This window comes from Balaenoptera musculus, chromosome X, assembly GCF_009873245.2.
Source record: "Balaenoptera musculus isolate JJ_BM4_2016_0621 chromosome X, mBalMus1.pri.v3, whole genome shotgun sequence".
In the NCBI taxonomy this organism is placed as follows: Eukaryota; Metazoa; Chordata; class Mammalia; order Artiodactyla; family Balaenopteridae; genus Balaenoptera; species Balaenoptera musculus.
In genome coordinates this window covers 1,635,250-1,654,436 of record NC_045806.1, presented here as the reverse complement: position 1 = coordinate 1,654,436, position 19,187 = coordinate 1,635,250, and the positions used below count along the sequence as shown (strand labels likewise).

The window sequence follows — 19,187 nt, the reverse complement described above, 5'->3', positions numbered from 1 at the left end:
GATGTAATCCCAAATGACTCACCTCCTTATACTAAGGGGGAAAACTGGACACAGCACACAGGGAGACAGCCGTGTGACGATAAAGGTAGAGATTGCAGTGATGAATCTATAAGCCAAGGAACATCAAAGATGGGCAGCCAGCACAAGAAGCCGAGAGAGAGGCTGGAACAGACTCTCCCGTGGACCCTCCAGAAAGGAACCAGCCTGCCCACACCTTGATCTTGGACTTCTGTTCTCCAGAACTGCAAGAGAACACATTTCTGTCGTTTAAGCCACCGCCCCCGCCCGCCCCCCACCATCTGTGGTGCTTTGTCACAGCAGCCCCAGGACACTTGTCCAGGGAGTCGCCTGATGAGTGTCCTCTGGGGTTCATAAAAATATCTTGGAACCAGACAGAGGTCGTGGTTGCACAACATGGTGAAACCATCAAGACGTGAGACAAACAGGACTGTTCTTGCTTCGAGGTTGGCCCTTGGCAGCAGACAACGTGGCAGGAAGACCTCCACCGTCCTGCCCTGCGTGAGGTTGGGGAAGACCCACATTGATCAAGGGGTGTCCAGGGCCTCATCGGCCCCATAAAATTTGGGTGGAAGGAGAAAAAGCAAAAATGCCTCTGCTCCAACCTCCCCCAGGCTGACAAGGAGGAAGGGCTGGGCCACAGAGGGGACGGTCACAGGAAGGGTGCCCTGGGGCAGGGGATGGTGCTGTGCGTGCTGGGAGATGCAGGGGCTTTCTGAGTGGGCAGAACCCCAATGCCTTTCTTAGGAGGCCCGCTGCTGGTGGAGAGGGGGCAGCGCTTGGGAGCCCCCAGGGGCAGGGAGGGTGAGGAGTGGCTGGTGGGGACGCCTCAGGTTAACCTGTTACACCTGGGGCTTGGGGTGTTTCCAGGAAGGTGGGTCGTGAGGATGGACACGGGCCTGGGGTGACATAAAAAAGAGCAGGAGACCCGACAGCAGGTGGCCTGTGGCCCCGTGGGACCTGCTTGAGGCCAGAGCTGAGGTCCAATCACGTGCGGACAAGTGTGCGTCTGGCTGTACCTGGGCATCTCTTAAGCAGAATGACGGATGCAGGGATGCGTTCTCAGGCATGGGTGTGGGAGAGGCAAGCACTGACCTGGGACAGCAGTTGTTGGAAATCCTTGTGGAAGCAAAATGGGTGCAAAATAGCCACTACCTGCCCCACCACGCCTGACCCCTGCAAGACGCAGTTTGAAGTACAGGTATTTTATGTATTCAAGCAGGTGTTACCAACCTTTTTCTATAAAGGATCCGATAGGACAGAAAAAAATAAAGAAATACTTCCTCCCCTGGGAGGTCCAGGAATTTAGTGGATGACGTAAACTGCATTTCAAATCAGTGGGAAAACATGGATTATTCAATAAATGGTTTGGGAATAATGGGATTATCCCATGGCGGTTTTTAAAAAACTAAATACCAAGGAATCTCTTCCTCATTCCCTTTACAGAAATGTATTCCTAGGGGAGCAAATATTTTAATGTAAAAAAACCCCACAAAAGTGTCAGAAGTATGACAGCAAGCCCAGAATCCATTAACTAACCTCACTGCACAAAAATAATAAAAATGAATGGGGGAAAATATCACTTCAGAGTTAAAAGGTGAAGGATAAAGTGAAAAAGAGTATTTGCTACTAACTTCACAGTCATATCTTTAATATGTAAAGAGTTCCTACAAATCGATAAGGATAGGACCGATAACACATATAAACATAGGCAAAAGGCACATTCATTTCTCCCAGAAATGGAATGCAAATGGGTCCCCCCCACACAGATTCTCAATCTCACTTGTGTTAAGAGAAATGCAATGTAAAAGCAGTTGCTTTGATATCATTTTTCAACTTATAGATTGGCACCGATCAGAAAGTTTGCATGGCAGTGAGGAAACAGATCTGACATTGCTGGGGGGTATCATGAATTTGCACAAGCTCTATGGGGGATGACTGGGCAGTGTCCATAAAAATTAAATACACACATGCTTTTTCTCCTCACAAAGCCAACTTCAGGCATTAATGCAACACACACACTTGCACAGAGCCACAAAAATGTGCTTACAGAGATATTCATTGCAGCATCTTGATAGCAAAAACTTGGCCACAGCTTAAGTGGGTTGATCAAAAATCCATAATGACCCAGACTTATAACAAATCCTCCACTGGTATTGTCTCCCTTTGGCCCTTAAATATTTATGTTGACTTCAAAATCTGTTGGATTGTGATTTCTTCATATGGGAGTTCCAAACTGATTTTAAAAAGCAATCGTCATGCCAAGTATTTAATGATCCAAGCCACATAATTTAAATTCAAATTTTCAAAAGACAGACCTTTGATAAAATCATGTTTATTTTAATGTCAACATGAAATTAAACTGAGTCTACAACAATGCACATCCACCGTCCATAAGAAAAGCCCAGTTGACATATTTCTTAAATGTATACTTATTTACGAATGAGTCGTAATTTCATATCCTTAAAAAAATACCCATCCTTTCACTCTTCTCTTCTTTAATGAGGCATTTATGCTTATAGTATGATTGCAATGCTTATAAAATGCCAAAGTTATTCAGGGTTACAAAAAGACTTTATGCATTTTTTTCTTATTATGAAGCAAGTCAGTGTGCACAATCTGACCTCAAAGGCAACCCCTGATGACTCATTGGGGAGAATATGGGCGCTCTCTGCTACGTTTGTAACCAGGTGTTCTGAGCCAGTTAGCGAGGGAACCCAAGCCTATTGACTAATCCGGCCCTCAGCTCTTGACAACTGGCTGACCCCATCCATTGATGGATGACATTCATTTGTGTTCCGTCCTGTAGAATCCAGAATTTCATGTTCACCACTGTGCACACCAGGTCATAGGTATTTGTTGAATGAAGCAATGAATGGATACGATAAATAGCCAATCCTTTTTTTTTTTTTAAACCATTTCATATACTCAAAAGTTATCATAGTGTCAAAGACAGAACAAGTTAAATAGCCAGATGACGGTCTCCAGCAATACCTTGAGAAAGAAACTCCAAAGGCTTTTAGATAATGCGGTGAGGAGAGGTCACAGAAAGGATACGGGCGTCCTCAACAGCAGGGGGTGAGCTCAGATGGCCTACCCCTCAAACTACTGGCAGAGTTTCTGAGCTTCAGAAGTGAGAAAGACCCAGAATTCATGACTGATACTTCATAGCTGCCCTTTCCCAAGTCAGGGGGTTTGTGAAGGCAGCCCACGCAGGTGTGCTAACGTCATACCCTTGAACCTGGACAGGCTGATGTGAAACACACAACAGTTCTTTACACCATCATCCGTGACAAGATTAAACCTTCCCAGGAAACCGCCACTGCTCTGGATTACTATCCTAAGAGCTTTACGCGAGGCAAGCCTGTGCCACTGGAAACTTAATATTTCCGTGGAGGGTAGTCTCTGGGTGAGGTCCAGCCCATCTGCAACATCAGGGCTTCTGCACTTCCCGAGATGGACACAAAAATCCAAGCAAACAAAGCCCTTCTGTATAAAAGCAAGCATTCTGGAAGCTGTGCAGGGTGTGTGCACTGTCCTAAATGGGGGGAATGCTTCTAAAGGTGGAAGAGTCATCGTTTGTCACCAGGAGAAGAGGAGGCATTCCGTTCATGGCAAGATGTTATAAAGAGCGAACACTTCGGGTCATCGTCTGTCTTACAGACGCAGAAAAGGGAACAGGGGATCCATCCCACTAGTTTCACAACCTTTTTTAAAAGTCACCCCGTGGCAAAACATTAAGTAAGAAGTACTTGGTTTCTAATTTCTTTTTATTAGTTTGGTGTGGGAAAAAAGAAAAATCCTAATAAATGGAAGAACTTTTGAGGAAACTAGCTGAAGGCTTACCTCACTCTATAAAAGGGTCAACCAACGTTAGCAGAGGTTCAGACGCATTCAATTTACAGGCAATTTGTAAAGAGCCCGGAGCTTCTGTTTGGGGAACTTCAGTGGGGTTGAGTGATGGGGACTTGGTCAGCCAGCCTTTCACAGCACAGGGGAAACGCCTCAGGGCCGTGGAGAAGGTGAGTGTAATTCCCCTCTGGAGGCAAAACTCATCACAAGTCAATCTCACCCACCCAGCACGGTGGTGACGCACCTCAAGATTAAAACTAGGAATCCCAAGTGGAGCAAAGGCACAGACAAGCCGGGGCTTGCTCCCGGCGGGACCGCTCTGTCCCTGCAGGCGATCTTTGCAGAGGCTCAGCAGGCGAGCTTGGGATCCTGCTAGGAATCACTTGGCTGCCGACCTTCTATTTCTCCAGAAGGGTCTGTTGAACTGCAGAGGACCAAGACACAAGAACAGATTTTAAAAGGCATCCCCAGTGGACCCCGACAAGCACGCGAATACCTGTAGGTGGAAAATTCCAGAAGCGGGTGACTCTATTTCTACAGAAGATAGAAGTGTGCTCAAAACTCACTGCTGGCAGAAAGCAAAAACTAAATCTAACTGGTTAGAAAAAAAAATTCAATAAATTTCATACTACGATGCAACGGTTGCTATTAGAAACGGACACTTCGGGAAAAGTAGAAAGAATCTAAGAAGAGGCATTCTCTACTAGCGACTTCTCTGAGACGGTAAGAAATGTCTGCCAACTACAAATTTCAGAATAAATAATTCTGTAAATGAGGGTCCACGGCGTTGGTTCATTTACAACGGTGCAGGGCTAAGACTTTCGGATCAGTTCATTTCTGTTTTGGAGGTCTCTTTTGCATTTTCTCGTGCTTAAAAAAGGATAGCTCATTTTATACATCTTTCCCTTATTTGAAAGAGCAATGAGCTAGGCACTTTCTAAAAGTCTGTATTTCTAGAATTAAAACTATGTTAACTTTTCACTAAAAACTTATCTTGGGACTTCCCCGGCGGTCCAGTGGTTAAGAGTCTGCCTTACAATGCAGGAGGCGTGGGTTCAATCCCTGGTTGGGGAACTAAGATCCCACATGCCACGGGTCGTGGCCAAAAACTTAAAAAAAAAAAAACAACAACAAAAACTTATGTCAATTCCACAGGCGTCCCATGAAATAAATGTTGCCTTTCTTGGGCAAAGGAGTGGGTCTCCACATACATACACAAATAAAAGAAAGAAACACACACAGGTGTAGAGACACATAGTTTGTGTTTTCCTGCCATTTTCAGAAGTGGTCCTAATCACTGAATGTCCATCTCTGGCCCTGAGAAGTCTCCATAATTTGTACCACCTCCTCTTGGTCCAATTCTCCACCGGGTTGGGAGGATTCTGTAAAAGTGACCGCAACACGTGAAAATGCTGCAAAGGGTGCATCTGAGAAGATGCACGCCGGCCAGCTGCTGACTCCGGCCATGCGGCAATGGGGCGACACTCGGAAAATTCTCATAGCCGACACTTAAAGAGAACTTGAAGCAGACTTAGGTCTCATCAGAAGCCTCCAGGCCCCGGAAAGTCTATGTAGCATCTCCCCAGAGAACCCCCTTGAAAACTTCGAGACACAAAGGATCCCATCCAAGAATCTGAGCAGGGCTGCGGTGAGAGGAGGTAAAACAGACCCGCGGGGGGGCCGGGAGGGGGCCACTCGGGTCGCTTCTTACCGGGTGGTTCTGCGTTGGTGCCCTGATGGTTCTCCATGTTGACTTCGCCCTGGTCGGCTGCAAGCAAGAACAAAACGCCCCAGGGGGGTGAACACAAAGACAACACACCCTGATGGTCACTCTCAAGCCAAACTGGCCTCCCACCTCCTGCCCCCAAGCAGAGGACCGCCCTGGTCATCAGGGCATGAAGGGCACCTCGTGGGGTCTGGTTTGTTTGCTCCTGTGCTTTTTCAGTCTATCATTTTATTTCCCTATTTCTACTCCCAAAGTTTTCGAACACACGTCAACGCAAAGAGGACCATGCCGCGCCCCACCGGCACCCAGAAACGATCTCCCAACATACAGTGTGAGGCGACAGAATTCAAAATGCACGAGCGAGCGGGGCGGGGGACGGGACGGGACGACAGGGTTGAGGGAGGGATGGAGTGGGAGTTTGGGCTTAGCAGATGCAAACTGCTAATGCTGAGGATGGAACCACAACAAGGCCCTACTGTAGAGCACAGGGAACTCGATTCAATATCCTGGGATAAACCATCATGGAAAAGAAAATGAAAACGAACATATAACTGTATAACTGAATCACTGCTGTACAGCAGAAATTAACACAACGTTGTAAACCAACTGTACTTCAGTTAGAAACAAACAAAGACGCAGGAGAGATTCCCAGTCAAAACATGTTTATTTCTTTACTGCATGCTCGGGAAGGGACACGGAAGCACGTATGACATGAAAAGGACTGAAGTAGCTCACGGGACCCATGACAACCGTTCTCCTGTTTTCCCGAAGCTTTGATTTTCGCAAAACACCAGCATCTGGGGTTAGCATTACGCGTGAACACCCAACACCCCTTTTAATCCCGGTCCCAGAAACACACATCCCCCGTCTGCATGAAATGGATTCCATGAGCCATCACCCCTTCCCCCAACCACGAAAGGAGACCCCAGTCAGAGACCGAAATTCTAAGATGACAAAAAAAAGAAAGAGAAACACCCAAAGAGGAGAGAGTTTGAAGAGATCTGTGAAAACACTGCAGGGCGGTCACTGCCAATGTCACGTCTTCTGCTGGCCGGACAGGAGGTAGGCTCTGAACACACGCACATTTTAGAGTGAACTATTAGGACGAGAAATCCTAAATGTGCTTTACTTTCACATGACAAAGAATCTCCCTACCAAAAGAAAAAGAAAGGAAGAAAAAACCCAGTACAAATATTCTAATGGGTCCACAGAAACCCTATATCTGGCTACGTTCAAGGAAAAGAAAAAAAGAAATGCCCCTGGGAAATAATAAAGTACAGCCAGACCCAAGTCCATTTGGGGCTAAACGTTATTTCCAACAAGTAAAAGGCACGTTCAATCCATTATCTGAAGAGACATTTGGGGGGAGGGGGAGGGGATGCTGGCACACTTGGTGTCACCAACGCCCAGCATTTGGGGAGAGCCTGAGGGAGGGTGGGTGCTTCGTGGGCAGGGAAAAGGATCGGCCCCCTGGGATTCTGTTTAGCTGGAGCCGTATAGTCAGTGATACAGGGCCGATTCCCCGTTGCCAAGCGCCCAACCCAACCCCAGGGACCCCTAAGAGGAGACCAGGGCTCCACAAGGTGCATTGTCCCGCTGCAACCTCAACACTTAGAAGGCCAAACACAGTACATCTCAAAATCAAAACCAAAGCAACTCACATGCTTTTCTTTTAAGCGAGGAGCCGCTTGAGCTATGAAGGCAATTACAGCAATGGCAGCTTTAGGGGTCTCTGTGTGTGCGGGCTATTTACATAAACACAGCAAGCACTGGGGCCAAGGGCAGACCCCAGGGACCACTGACCGGCAGGGTCTCATCCGGAGTTCACACCGAGGACTTAATTCTTGGGGCACAGAGATTTGATTTAAATGCACCCCTGTGCTAACCGGGACACGGGCTTTATTTCATCAGAACCAAGAAATCTGCAGACGCTTTCTTCAAAGACCCAGACGGCCGGCAAGGCGACCACTGTCAAGGCCATCAAGGTGACCGGCGGAAGAGGACCAGGCCCACGGGAGGGGCACGGACAGCCTCCGTTGCAGGGTTCTTAACCCACCTCCTGATACTAACCCCCAAAACCTGCCACTCGGCCACCAGATCACCACCAGCCATTTCACCCCGGGAATGGACGTCACCCTGACGCTCAGCACACGGTCGGAAAAAGAAAACTAATATTTACGCGCAAGAAGGAGATGGTCTGATGTTAAAAAGGAAAAAAAAAAAAATGCAGCAATGACTTCCATGCTTACGGGGATATACAAGGATGCAAGAATTCTAGGGTGTCAAGATCCCAACACTCACTTCTTCACTGACCTTAGAAATTTAAGATCGTGAGATTTTTAGGTTTTTCCTAAATATGTGGATTTTTTTTTCCCCCGCTGCAAACTGGGAAATTCACATAATTGGCAAAAACTGATCTGAGAAAGAGTTAGGAAATACTTCATGGAAATGGGCCATAAGAATCCAGGGGCTATGGAATCAGAAGGTTAAAAATCCCATCATGAGCGTGAAAGATGAAACCCTATGACCCAAGGCCGGCTTTGCCCCAGGACTCTGAAAACGGGACGGCTAACCCCCTGCAGGATCCACTGGCAAGGACGGGGGATGGTGAGAAACCCGGCTAGTTCACGGAAGCCCCCGGCGGCACCATTTCCCCCTTCTGTTGGATTTCACTTTAAAAGGAAATGTCTGCATTTCTCTTCCTTATTCTGAAGCTACCTGGGCCTTAAAACGTAATATCATACGCTTCTGTGCACCGTGAAGGGAGAAAACGTATAGGATTCAAGGTATGGCATCCGGTCTGGGAGAAACACATCACTGCGGCAGTTTTACTAATAAGGAAAAGGACAAATGACAGCAAGGTCTGCTTTCGACTCTGCGTCTTTGTAGATAAACGCGGATCGGAAAGGAGGATCTTGAGGCCCCGCCTGGGGTTTTCTGCTCGTCCCTAGGTCTTCGGCTCATCTGAAACGGAAGGTCAGAAAAGGAAAATGAAAGAAAAACAAACAACGAGAAGTAAACGTCCGAAAGGTTTGCTTCAGGTGCATGCCCACAGCCCAGGCAGCAGTGCAAGCTGTTAGGAAGACGCCCTCTGGGCTCAGAAGTCGAGGAGACAGGCTGACAGAGCAGAGCCTCACGGAGTGGACCCCGGGATTAAGTGGGGGGACGGAAGGGGGGCGGGAGGAAAGGAGGAGGGAAGGAAGGAAGGGAAGAGAGGGGGGAGAGAGAGGGAGGAAGAAAGAAAGGAAGGAAGGAAGGGAAAGAGAGAAAGAGAGAGGGAAGGAAGGAAGGAAGGAAAGAAGGGAGGGAGAGGACACGCCAGTAGCTCATTTCACCAAAGCCTCAAGAATCTGCCACCATCACGGACAAGGGAAGCAGCTGGCGGATGTGCGGTGAGCAACGAGAATCAGCTGTCGAGCACACCCAGTGACAACAACCGAACACTGTGCCCTGTGCCAAGCGGTCAGGCTCAGCACCAGCCGTCATTTAAACTGGTGACTTGAAGCCAACACACGAAAACGCAAAGACGCACATCCACCAGGAGCCTGCGTCCCAAAACGGCTTTAAGAGGCCAGCTTGCATCACTTGGAAGAAAACCAGATTAAACTCCTAGAGTCACAACTTCAAACCTTTAGGAATAAAGGACAGAGCTACCAAACTTTGCTGGCCGTGGAGGTTTTCTCCTGTCTTCTCACGGAGAAGCTCTTAACTAAGTATATATCAAGACTGACAGTACCAGACTGATGTATCTCCACGTTGGGAAAACACATCTGCTTCCCCCCCGTTAAGTGCTCGAGAGGAAGCTTGGCGCAAATTCAACAGACACTACAAAATTCAATACAACGAGGTCCTGGCAAGTCACTCTGTAAACCGCCACGCTCAGAGCATAATGGTTTACCCCAAACCACGCTTCCTCCAAGGCTGGGAGCTCACTGTCCAGGGTGTAGCCATATCCCCCTTACCAAATCTCCAAGCTCACCACTGCACACCCTAAAATAACCACCCAGAAATAAAGCCTATAAAATCGTCCTGCACGGACCTGAAAAGGTCTAGGATCCTCATGCACCCGACGCCTGGCCATCTCTGTTCATAAAAACACATAACTGACAACAAACACTAAATTCATTTTATAAGGCAGGTCTATAAACCGCAATATCTACCCACGTAGTCAGAAAGACGCTCACTGTCTGCATTAGACTCGGTGCTTCTATGAGAAAAGGGACCTAATTTTCTTTGTGTCAATGCTAGACATTTTACAGCTGGAGACAAAAGTGCCTAATTACTGAAATCAGAACTACCCGCTTCCTTCCCCCATGAAGGTTTGCCCCCCCTTTCTTTTCCTTTTTCTTTGTGCATCTACATCAGCCCAAGACCATGAACCTGTGAAAACCACAAAGCAAATCAAATATTTAAAGTCGCACCTAATGTTAATTCAGCCTAAGAAGAGAGACTGAAGGACGTGTTCTAGGGGAATGACTGTAGCCAGCCTCTCTGGAAGCATAAGTTGAATCCTCGCCTGCCCTGAGCCAGTTCTTCAGAAAGTTCGCTTTTGGTTTTGAAAATCGTGCGTTCAACTCTTTCTACCCGGGAAGCTTTCCGTTTCCATGCCCACCCCTTCCCCCCTGCAATGGGGGGAAGAGTGCTTGAACCCAAGACCGAGACCCAGGGGTGGGTAGGGTGGGATGCAGAACACTTGGTTTTCCCAATTTCTGAATCCCTTTTCCAAATATTAGATGATGTCAAGTCTATTAAGACTCCTGGGTGCTTCCTCAAATCCCTGTGTCTTGACATACGAACATCCAGAGTCCAACTGATATATCCGATTCACACGGTAACAGAAATGCTTTGTAATTCCAGAGTCCAACTGGGTTCGCCTGAAGATTTCAGAAACTTCTGGGGCCAGGACTTCCCGTGCATCCTTGCCTAGCGAGCGCCTTCCTCTCCTGGCTGAGCGTCAAGCTCTGAGTTGAGCGTCTTCAGAGAAAGGGGGAAATGTAATTGAAAAAGGAAACAGAAATTCAACTTCCATCGAATCCCTAGTCTTTAAGTCTTTGCTCGTTCTAGGAGAAGCAAAAGAAAAAGGTGTTTTCTTTTGTTCTGTTCCCCCGACTCGGTTCTAACTGTAGATCTTTTATAAGTATCTCCTGGAACTTGTCATCTGTCCATTTGGGCATCGCTGGATACCCGCCACTCCGCCAGCCAACCACACTTTCCTGAGCGCGGCCAGATGGAAGGCGCCCACTCCACGAGGGAAAATAAGATGCACTCAGGCACCCTTACCCTCCAGTGCAAGGAGAGGGATTATAAAAATGGCCTCTTATTTTAGGTCTCTGAATCCAAATGCTGTGTCAAGACTTTCAATTTCAGGCTATAAATAGTGTTTGTGAACCTAAAAATCTGGAATGATGGAAGATGAAGGTAAACTCCATCCCTTAGAGGGTAACTTTTTGCCTCTATCAAGGCTTCTGGGAATTTCCCAAGAACCCTCAGGAAAGGGTCCTTTAGGCAGATGACACCAATGGCCAACGGCAAAGTATGGATAAGGACTTAGGGTCATACACAGAAGGGAAGTTCAGATACCACAAGCCTCCTCCGAGGAGGATGGGCCGCCACGGTCCCATGGGGGCCACCACAAACCACACTGCAACCCCACCCCTTGCTGGTTCTCAAAGCAAGACCTAGACAGAGCCTTCCAGAGACGCACAAGCATTAACTGTGCTCAAAACGTAGAACTCCACTGATGTCAGGACGAATCCTAAGTAACTTAGCATTTGAGTACAAAGTCCCAAAATGCCCAGTGATGGAATTCCGATCTCTGGGCTGGTAATGGTGGCATTCGGCGGTCCATGTAAATAACAATGAATGAATCGTAAGAGCGAACATTTCATCAACACTCACTCTCTGCCAGGCAACCTGTCAAGACTTTCACATGTGACCTTTTTGACCTTCACACATGACCTTACTGACCTTCACACATGACCTTACTGACCTTCACAAAAATTCTAAAGCGCAGACTATCATCTCTCCTCTTTATGGGAACCCCCGCCCCCCAAAACGGAGTGGTTAGTAACTTGCACAAGCTCACACGGCTAAACGCAGGAGACGCTGGGATCAAAGCCACAAAGTCAGATCCCAGTTTTCTAGCGACTTCAGGACCCCCTCGGCCGCCTTCCACGTGTTTCGTGCCAACCTGAGTTCTGCTTTTTAGTGCTTTTTTTTTTTAAAGAAAGCACGGTTTTCAAAGTAGCAAGGCCCCACGGAAAGGACGCGGCGGTGAACGCCTTACCGTTCTCTTTGAAGCACAGCTTCTTCTTCTGGTAGGCGATGAAGCTGGAGATGGCACCGGCCACGGCCACTGCGACGGCACCGACGATCCCAGGGACCACGCCTGGGGAGTCGGCTGTGGGAGGAAGCACAGGGCACCGTGACAGGCAAATACGTAACCCTCACGGACGGACCACGGGGCCGGGGGCTGGCGGCCCTGCCCGGAGGGAGAGGATGGGGCTGAGGCCTGAGAGGCGGGGCCCCAGGGTAACCACGGACGGACCGTCACTCCGGAGCCTCTCCAGGAAACCCACGTCGGAATTCATTTGACTACGTGAGCTGTTTCCAATCCAAGAACTGGCTCCCAGTGGGATGCCAAACCCCACCTCTTCCCCATCCCTAGGACCAGCTCAGGTGTCCTCCCAGCTCAGTGAGGAAGCTCTCAGATGGGTGACAAATCCACAGCGGAAGGGGGCCCAGCGGGGACCATTCAGCGGCCGTGTGACCTCAAGCAGCCAGATGCCCGGCTCTTCATGTACCTTCTGAAAAATCAAAGTCCCCGACCTCTTCGTTACTCTCAGGTGCTCTACGGTGATGGTGTTTCCATCCACCATCAAGAATTCTAAAGCTACCTGCGTCCGTCCCGCATCTACAGCTGTTTCTTGACACGGCAGGTGCACAAGACATCCTCCCCCACGAATAAAAAGGACGGTGTGATGGATGGTTCGTCGTCTGTGTCAGCTGGACTGGCCAGGGCCTGCCTAGGCAGCTGGGAACACTTCAATTCTGGATGTGTCCATGTGGCCGTCTCCAGAAAAAAATAACATTCGAACCCGTTAGCCTGGGTAAAGCGAGCTGCCCTCACCAACATGGACGGGCACCGTTCAATCCATTGAGGGTCTGATTAGATCAAAAAGGGACAATTTGCCTCCTGCCTGAGCTGGCACGTCTATCTTCTCCCGCCCTTGGACATTGGTGCTTCTGCTTCTTGGGATTTTGTACTCAGACTGGGACCCACGCCATTTGCTGTCCTGGTTCTCGGTGTTTTGCACTGGGACTGACTGGCCACCTTCCCGAGTGTCCGGCGTGCAGATAGCAGATCGAGGCCCTTCTCAGCCTCCGTAACCACGTGGGCCAACTCCTTATAATAGTGTCTTCCTACTCATCTCTATACATCCTAGTGGTCCTGTTTCTCTGGAGGACCCTGGGTAATACGGATGGCGTTCCTCCTTAGGGCACTTTGGGAGGGCGACCGAACTTAAAACGCAGATCCCGTCGGTACCAGCTCCAGGCAGACCTCATGCTAGTGCGCTTCACGGATACCGTGGGGTTTTTTTGTGTTTTTTTTTTAACAAATGGAAGGTTTGTGGCCACCCTACGTCAGGCAGGTCTATCGGCGCCATTTTTCCAACAGCATTTGCCCACCTCACGTCTTCGTATCACATTTCGGTAATTCTTCTAACATTTCAAGCTTTTTCCTTAGGATTCTATTTGTGACGGTATCCGTGATCTCTGGTGTTACTCCTGTGACGCGCTGAACGCTCAGAGGATGGTGAGCCTTTATTAGCAATAAAAGTTGTATAAATTTAGGCCTGTACGTGGTGCTTTTTCTTAGCCTTGATGCCATTGCACACTGAACAGACTACAGTGCAGTGTAAACATCACTTTTAGATGCACTGGGGAACCAGACAATTTGTGTGACTTGCTGTACCGCGATATTCGCTTGACTGCGGCGGTCTGGACCTGAATTCCCAGTATCTCCGGGCTCTGCCTGTTTCCGCTGAGCCCCCTTGCAACGCGTGTCCAGAGAGCCGTTCTTCATTCCAGTATCTTTCAGATGACGCCGCAAATACTAAAAGTGAGGCTGTGACCACTGGCTCCCGCTTCCCTCAACAGTACACGTGAGGAACCCAGGACATCGGGGACCAGGGGTACGTACCCTGCTCCTCCCCGTCACGCCTCTGCTTTCCGCCACCACCGCCTCCTGCAAGAGAGGAACAAGGCTTGGTGACAAATGGCACTGGGGAGACGCTCGGTCACCGAAAACTCATACCAAGGACCAGCTCCTCCGACCTTGGGTTGTGAAGGTTCCTTAAGAGAAATGACCATGGCACTGATGAGGCCATTAATATCAGGGTGTCCCTTTCCACTGCTGGGAGGGGCGGTCCTCATTCTACGGGACGTATCACCTGTCTCGCTCCCGTGTACCTGAAATCCAGGCTTGGCACCTGACTCAACCCCCTGGCCCCATGGTGGGCTCCAGGAGACCCACTGAGCCCTCAAAGTCCCCCAAGGATTCGGGGAGAAACCCAGCAAGAGCCCCAGAGCCCAGCTGAGACCCTCGCATGGCTATGGGGTCATCCCAGGCACACTCCTGTTAACTCTCAGGCCCCCCAGTCTCACTAGGGGTGGCTGTTGGCCATGTGCTATCCACGGACCCACCACCTCTGGGTATTGTCTTCATTTGTGCTTTCCCCGGGGCTAAGGGATACCACCTCACCACCCCCTCTACTTTTTCCACATTTAATGCCAATGGATACTTGATGTTTTTGTTGCTGTTTGTCTCATTTTGTTTTTTCTTTTTGCCCACACTATGCAGCTTGTGGATCTTAGCTCCCCGACCAGGGACTGAACCTGCACCCTCGGCAGTGAGAGCGAAGAGTCCTAACCACTGGACCGTCAGGCAATTCCTGATACTTGATGTTAAGCTGATGCTTGTACAATTATGAGTGCACAAACCAGGAATCCACCCAGCGGACTGCACACTTGTGAGGGTGCCTTTAGCTTTGTTTCCTGTCAGCCAGTCACTCCCAGTGTGTCTTTACGGTATAGTCACACAGGCACTGCATGTTACACGGCTATGAAGCACCACTGCCTGCTACAAAGGAGGGGCTGCATGTTACACAGCTACAGAGCCAGCATACAGCCTGTTACATTCAGGGGGTAAGAGCACATTACATGGGTATCAAACTAGAACCCTGCCTGTTACACTCCTCAAAGTGGGGCGATCTTGTACAGCACCTAGAGATGTAAATTTAAACGGAAAACCAATTTAGAAGGTAGACGGCTAGCCACTGTAGACATGACTTCGGGGACCAGGGTGGAAGGGGTTTACTCTGAAAGGTATGTGAGCTCAAGAGGGGAGGTAGGGGCATTCCCGGTAGAAGGCAAATGAGATGATCAAAAAGCATGTCACCGTAAGGGCGTGACTGATATAAACAGACTTATAATGCTTTGGGGGCTGGTTCATCCATTGATGCCAATCAATGGCGCTCCATCAAGCAAGGATTCAAAGCAAAAATGTTTCCAGTAACATTTAAGGCAGGCCAGGGAGGAATGAACCCAGCAAACTCTTACATGATCCTCTTACCAGTGGGACCATCAACGATCCCAGCCATTCTGGAAAGCAATTTAGCAACCCATGAAGGGATGTAAAAGTGGGAACTCCTTTCAGAAACCCTACTTCTTAGAAACCACCTTAAGGGAACCATATCAACCATATTGGAGGACATCCAATATCAAAGCATAAAGATATGTACAAGAAACTGGTGCAGAATCTAAAAAGCACAGCAAACTAGTGAAAATAACAAAAAAGAAGCAGCCTCACAGATAGAGAACAAACTAGTGCTTCCCAGTGGGGAGAGGGAAGGGGGAGGGGCAAGATAGGGGTGGGGGATTAAGAGGTACAAACTACTATATATAAAATCAATAAGCTACAAGGATAGATTGCACAACACAGGGAATAGAGCCAATATCTTATAATAACTTTAAATGGAGTACAACCTAGAAAAATACTGAATCACTACGTCATACACCTGAAACTTATACAACACTGTACATCAACGATACGTCAAAAAAAAGTATTAAGGAGTATCAGGGCAGTTAGCTAATAAAAATGTTATTTTTCTATTTAAAAAAGAAGAAACTGGTATAACCTAAATGCTTAAAAAGAGAAGGGAGAATAAACAGATTTTACATGCAGGGGGAAGAACACGGGTCAGGACGGGAATGGGGAGGGGCCATCAGAGCATGAAGGTCCCTCCCCAAGGATGTCAGAGCCATGGGTCACCTCCTGGGAAATCTTCACATCATCTTATTATTATTCACCGTTTACGCTCAATTCTCCAAGAAATAAACAAGAACCAGAGCTCGACGGCAGAGTTAGAAATAAAAGATTTCCCGAACTGGGGGCTGGAGCCCAGGCTTTTCTACCTGGCGGGGGGAAGCTGGAGTTAACTGCCATGGAAGGAGCTTCCCTCCAGGTGGACGTCCCGAGGCTCTGAGTTTGCAGCCCTCCTAGGAGGCTGTGGGCCAAGAGTGACGCCCAAATTCAAGGCTGATGCACAATCTTTCCCCGCCTCCTGAGGGTGACCCAAAGGAGTCTTGGTGGAGGAGATCTTTACCTTGTGTCTGGCTATGCGTTATATATTATATACACATATACTAGACGTAATACCTATTTTAGATTACATATGCATAATAGATGAATATAGTAAAAATATATTTATATGTAACATACGTTTACACTATAATTTATACATACATAAATACATAAAAATGACTATATATTTCATCAAGTTATAACTATTCTAAGCATATATTAATCTTATACTTATTTATTTATTATATTTAAATACTGCTTTGGCTCCCATATTGACCTAAGATTTTAAAGACAGAGGGGTGGAAACAAGGACCTACTGTAGAGCACAGGGAACTCTGCTCAATATTCTGTCATAACCTATACAGGAAAAGAATTTGAAAAAGAATAGACACATGTCTATGCAGAACTGAGTCACTTTGCTCTACACCGGAAACTAACACAACCTTGTTAATCACCTCTACTCCAATATAAAATAAAAAACTGAGGGACTTCCCTGGCGGTCCAGTGGTTAACACTCTGCCCTTCCACTGCAGGAGGGCGCAGGTTCAATCCCCGGTCGGGGAACTAAGATCCCACATGCCGCACGGCGCAGACAAAAGATTAAAAAAAAAAAAAAAGAAAGACAAAAAAAGAAGGGGAACCCTACCTCCATCTGAAGTCCCATCAGCCAAGTCCAAATCTGAAAAGCCATCTAGAAGGAAAAAGACAGGATCATCTGTCACATGACAACTGTCGGCAGTGTCTTGATGTCTTGGGGTGAAGGGAAACACATCAGAATCAAAAGCAGACCTGGGGTGGCGGGGAACCCCATAAAGGTACTTTGAGTCTTTCAAAGATACAATTATTGGACTTCCCCAGTGGCGCAGTGGTTAAGAATCCACCTGCCAATGCAGGGGACACGGGTTTGATCCCTGGTCTGGGAAGATCCCACATGCCGCGGAGCAACTAAGCCCGTGCACCACGACTACTGAGCTCGCGCACCTAGAGCCCATGAGCCACAACTACTGAGCCCGCGTGCCGCAACTACTAAAGCCCACGCTCCGCAACAAGAGAAGCCACCGCAATGAGAAGCCCGTGCACCGCAACGAAGAGTAGCCTCCGCTCTCTGCAAGTAGAGAAAGCCCGCGCCCAGCGACGAAGACCCAATGCAGCCAAAAATAAATCAATAAAATAAATAAATTTATTTATTTAAAAAAAAAGAAATAAAACCATAAGAAAGCATATGAAGATGGCTTCCATTTGCTTTGCAACTCATACTTCTAAAATAGCAGAGAAACATAACATTTTCAAAATTAGGGATTAGTTATGATAGCATATAACTGCCAAGAAAAGTCATATGATAAAAATTATTAAATGACATAAGAAAATGCTTATGGAATACTCATAAGCAAAAAATAATGTTATGACACAGTGTGAATAAAAGATTGACAGTTTTACTTAACAGTTGTTTCATTTAAATTGATATAGAATACTAGGGAGAATAACCATCTTCACTGTGGTACAGGATGGACAGTACTTCTATTTTTCTGCATTAAAAATTAAACAAATATATAAACAAACAAAAAAGCCAACTCAAAATCTGAAGTTTCAACAGCCATTCAACTCAGAACACTGATGTTAGTCAACTACTCAGAGAATACTATGATGTGTCAGAAAAAAGGTGGCAAAAACCTTTAAAAAACAAAACAAAAACCAAGAGCTTCTCTAAAGGGAAAGAACAAGCTGATATTTTTCTCCATATTGATTCCCTATATTTAAAATCTTACATTTAATTTTTTAAAGTTTCCATTAAAACCTTGGAAGTAAAATCAGCAAACTAAAAATCAAATCCGAACCAAAAATATATTTTTGAAAACTGTTTTCCACGACTGGAAAATTGGCATTACGTTGCACAGAGTTCACAGTAAGATCATGCTAAATCTGAAATTACCTCCTTTCAGCTGACATGGAAATCACTGTACTCTGAAAAACACACAAGGACCCACAGGGGCGAGAAGGTCTTACCAGAAGAGCCGGGCTGGTTGGGGTTTGGATTAGGTTTTGGCTTGGGTGGTTCGGGTGACACTGGGTCATCTGTAAAAGAGGAGAGTTGCAATTATGAGCACTTTACAGTCAAGAAAACAAAACGTGCATTTGCACACAGATGGTTTACTAAACAGCTAGAAATGGAAGCATGTCCTTTGTCATGGTGGGGCAAGTACTTTGTCATGATGGGGATACCCATACACACAGGCACCTGTGGATTTCTTTCCATCATCATCCAGCTGCAATACTTAAATTCACGTATTTCCAATAGAAAATAAAGCAGATGGCTGGACCAGCTACAGAATTTGTGGAGCCCAGGGCAAAATGAGAATGCAGAGTCCCTTGCTTAAACTGTACTAAGAAATTCAATAGGGCGGCCACAGAGCAGTCAACCAAGGAGGGAAGCCCTTCTGAGTGTGGAGTCCTGTGTGACCCTACGCGCCCATGAGGCCAGCCCTGGCAAGGATATTCAGTTTGTCTTATATCACCCCAAAGACTGTAAGAGCTTTAAAATAAAAGTAGGCATACGGATAAAAGCCAAAAACTCAACCACAGCAAACAATACATCTATTCCTTAGGTTTTCATGGTAAAAACTAATTGGACTTATTTAAAAGAGACAAGCCTCTTTGCAATGATAAATAAGCAAGTCAGACACATAGGAGATTTAAGAGGTACTACTTACTGTTCCCTCCACCAAGGGCATCTTCTAAATTGAAGTTATCATCTAGAGGAGAAAAACAGATAGTTAATACTGAAGTTGTGGGTGAAACGAGGAACAGAAATGACTTCCTAAATAGACGGAGGAAACATTGCCTCTCCACATCTCAGAGCACTTTCCTGAATATCAGTCTGACCAAGGTCTCAACAGAAAAACCAAATTCCTGACCATATTCATATCATGCTTCTCTCCAAGGAAAGGA

General features: G+C 47.1%; 1 protein-coding gene across 2 annotated transcripts in view; it reads right to left on the bottom strand.

The window, feature by feature from the left end:
- Positions 1-2,337: 2,337 nt before the first annotated feature.
- Positions 2,338-19,187, bottom strand: part of CD99 (CD99 molecule (Xg blood group)) — a 34,673-nt gene continuing 17,823 nt past the window's right edge. The window contains exons 4-10 of one of the 2 annotated variants that reach the window (XM_036839188.1): positions 18,950-18,991; positions 18,246-18,314; positions 16,888-16,932; positions 13,800-13,844; positions 11,883-11,996; positions 5,582-5,638; positions 2,338-4,294 (exon numbers count right to left, since the gene is read on the bottom strand). In XM_036839188.1, coding sequence (XP_036695083.1) covers positions 4,269-4,294; positions 5,582-5,638; positions 11,883-11,996; positions 13,800-13,844; positions 16,888-16,932; positions 18,246-18,314; positions 18,950-18,991 — 398 coding nt within the window. In that variant the 3' untranslated portion in view covers positions 2,338-4,268. Of the gene's footprint in view, positions 4,295-5,581; positions 5,639-6,241; positions 8,561-11,882; positions 11,997-13,799; positions 13,845-16,887; positions 16,933-18,245; positions 18,315-18,949; positions 18,992-19,187 lie in introns of those variants that run through there. The other variant, XM_036839189.1, reaches the window with a different exon arrangement.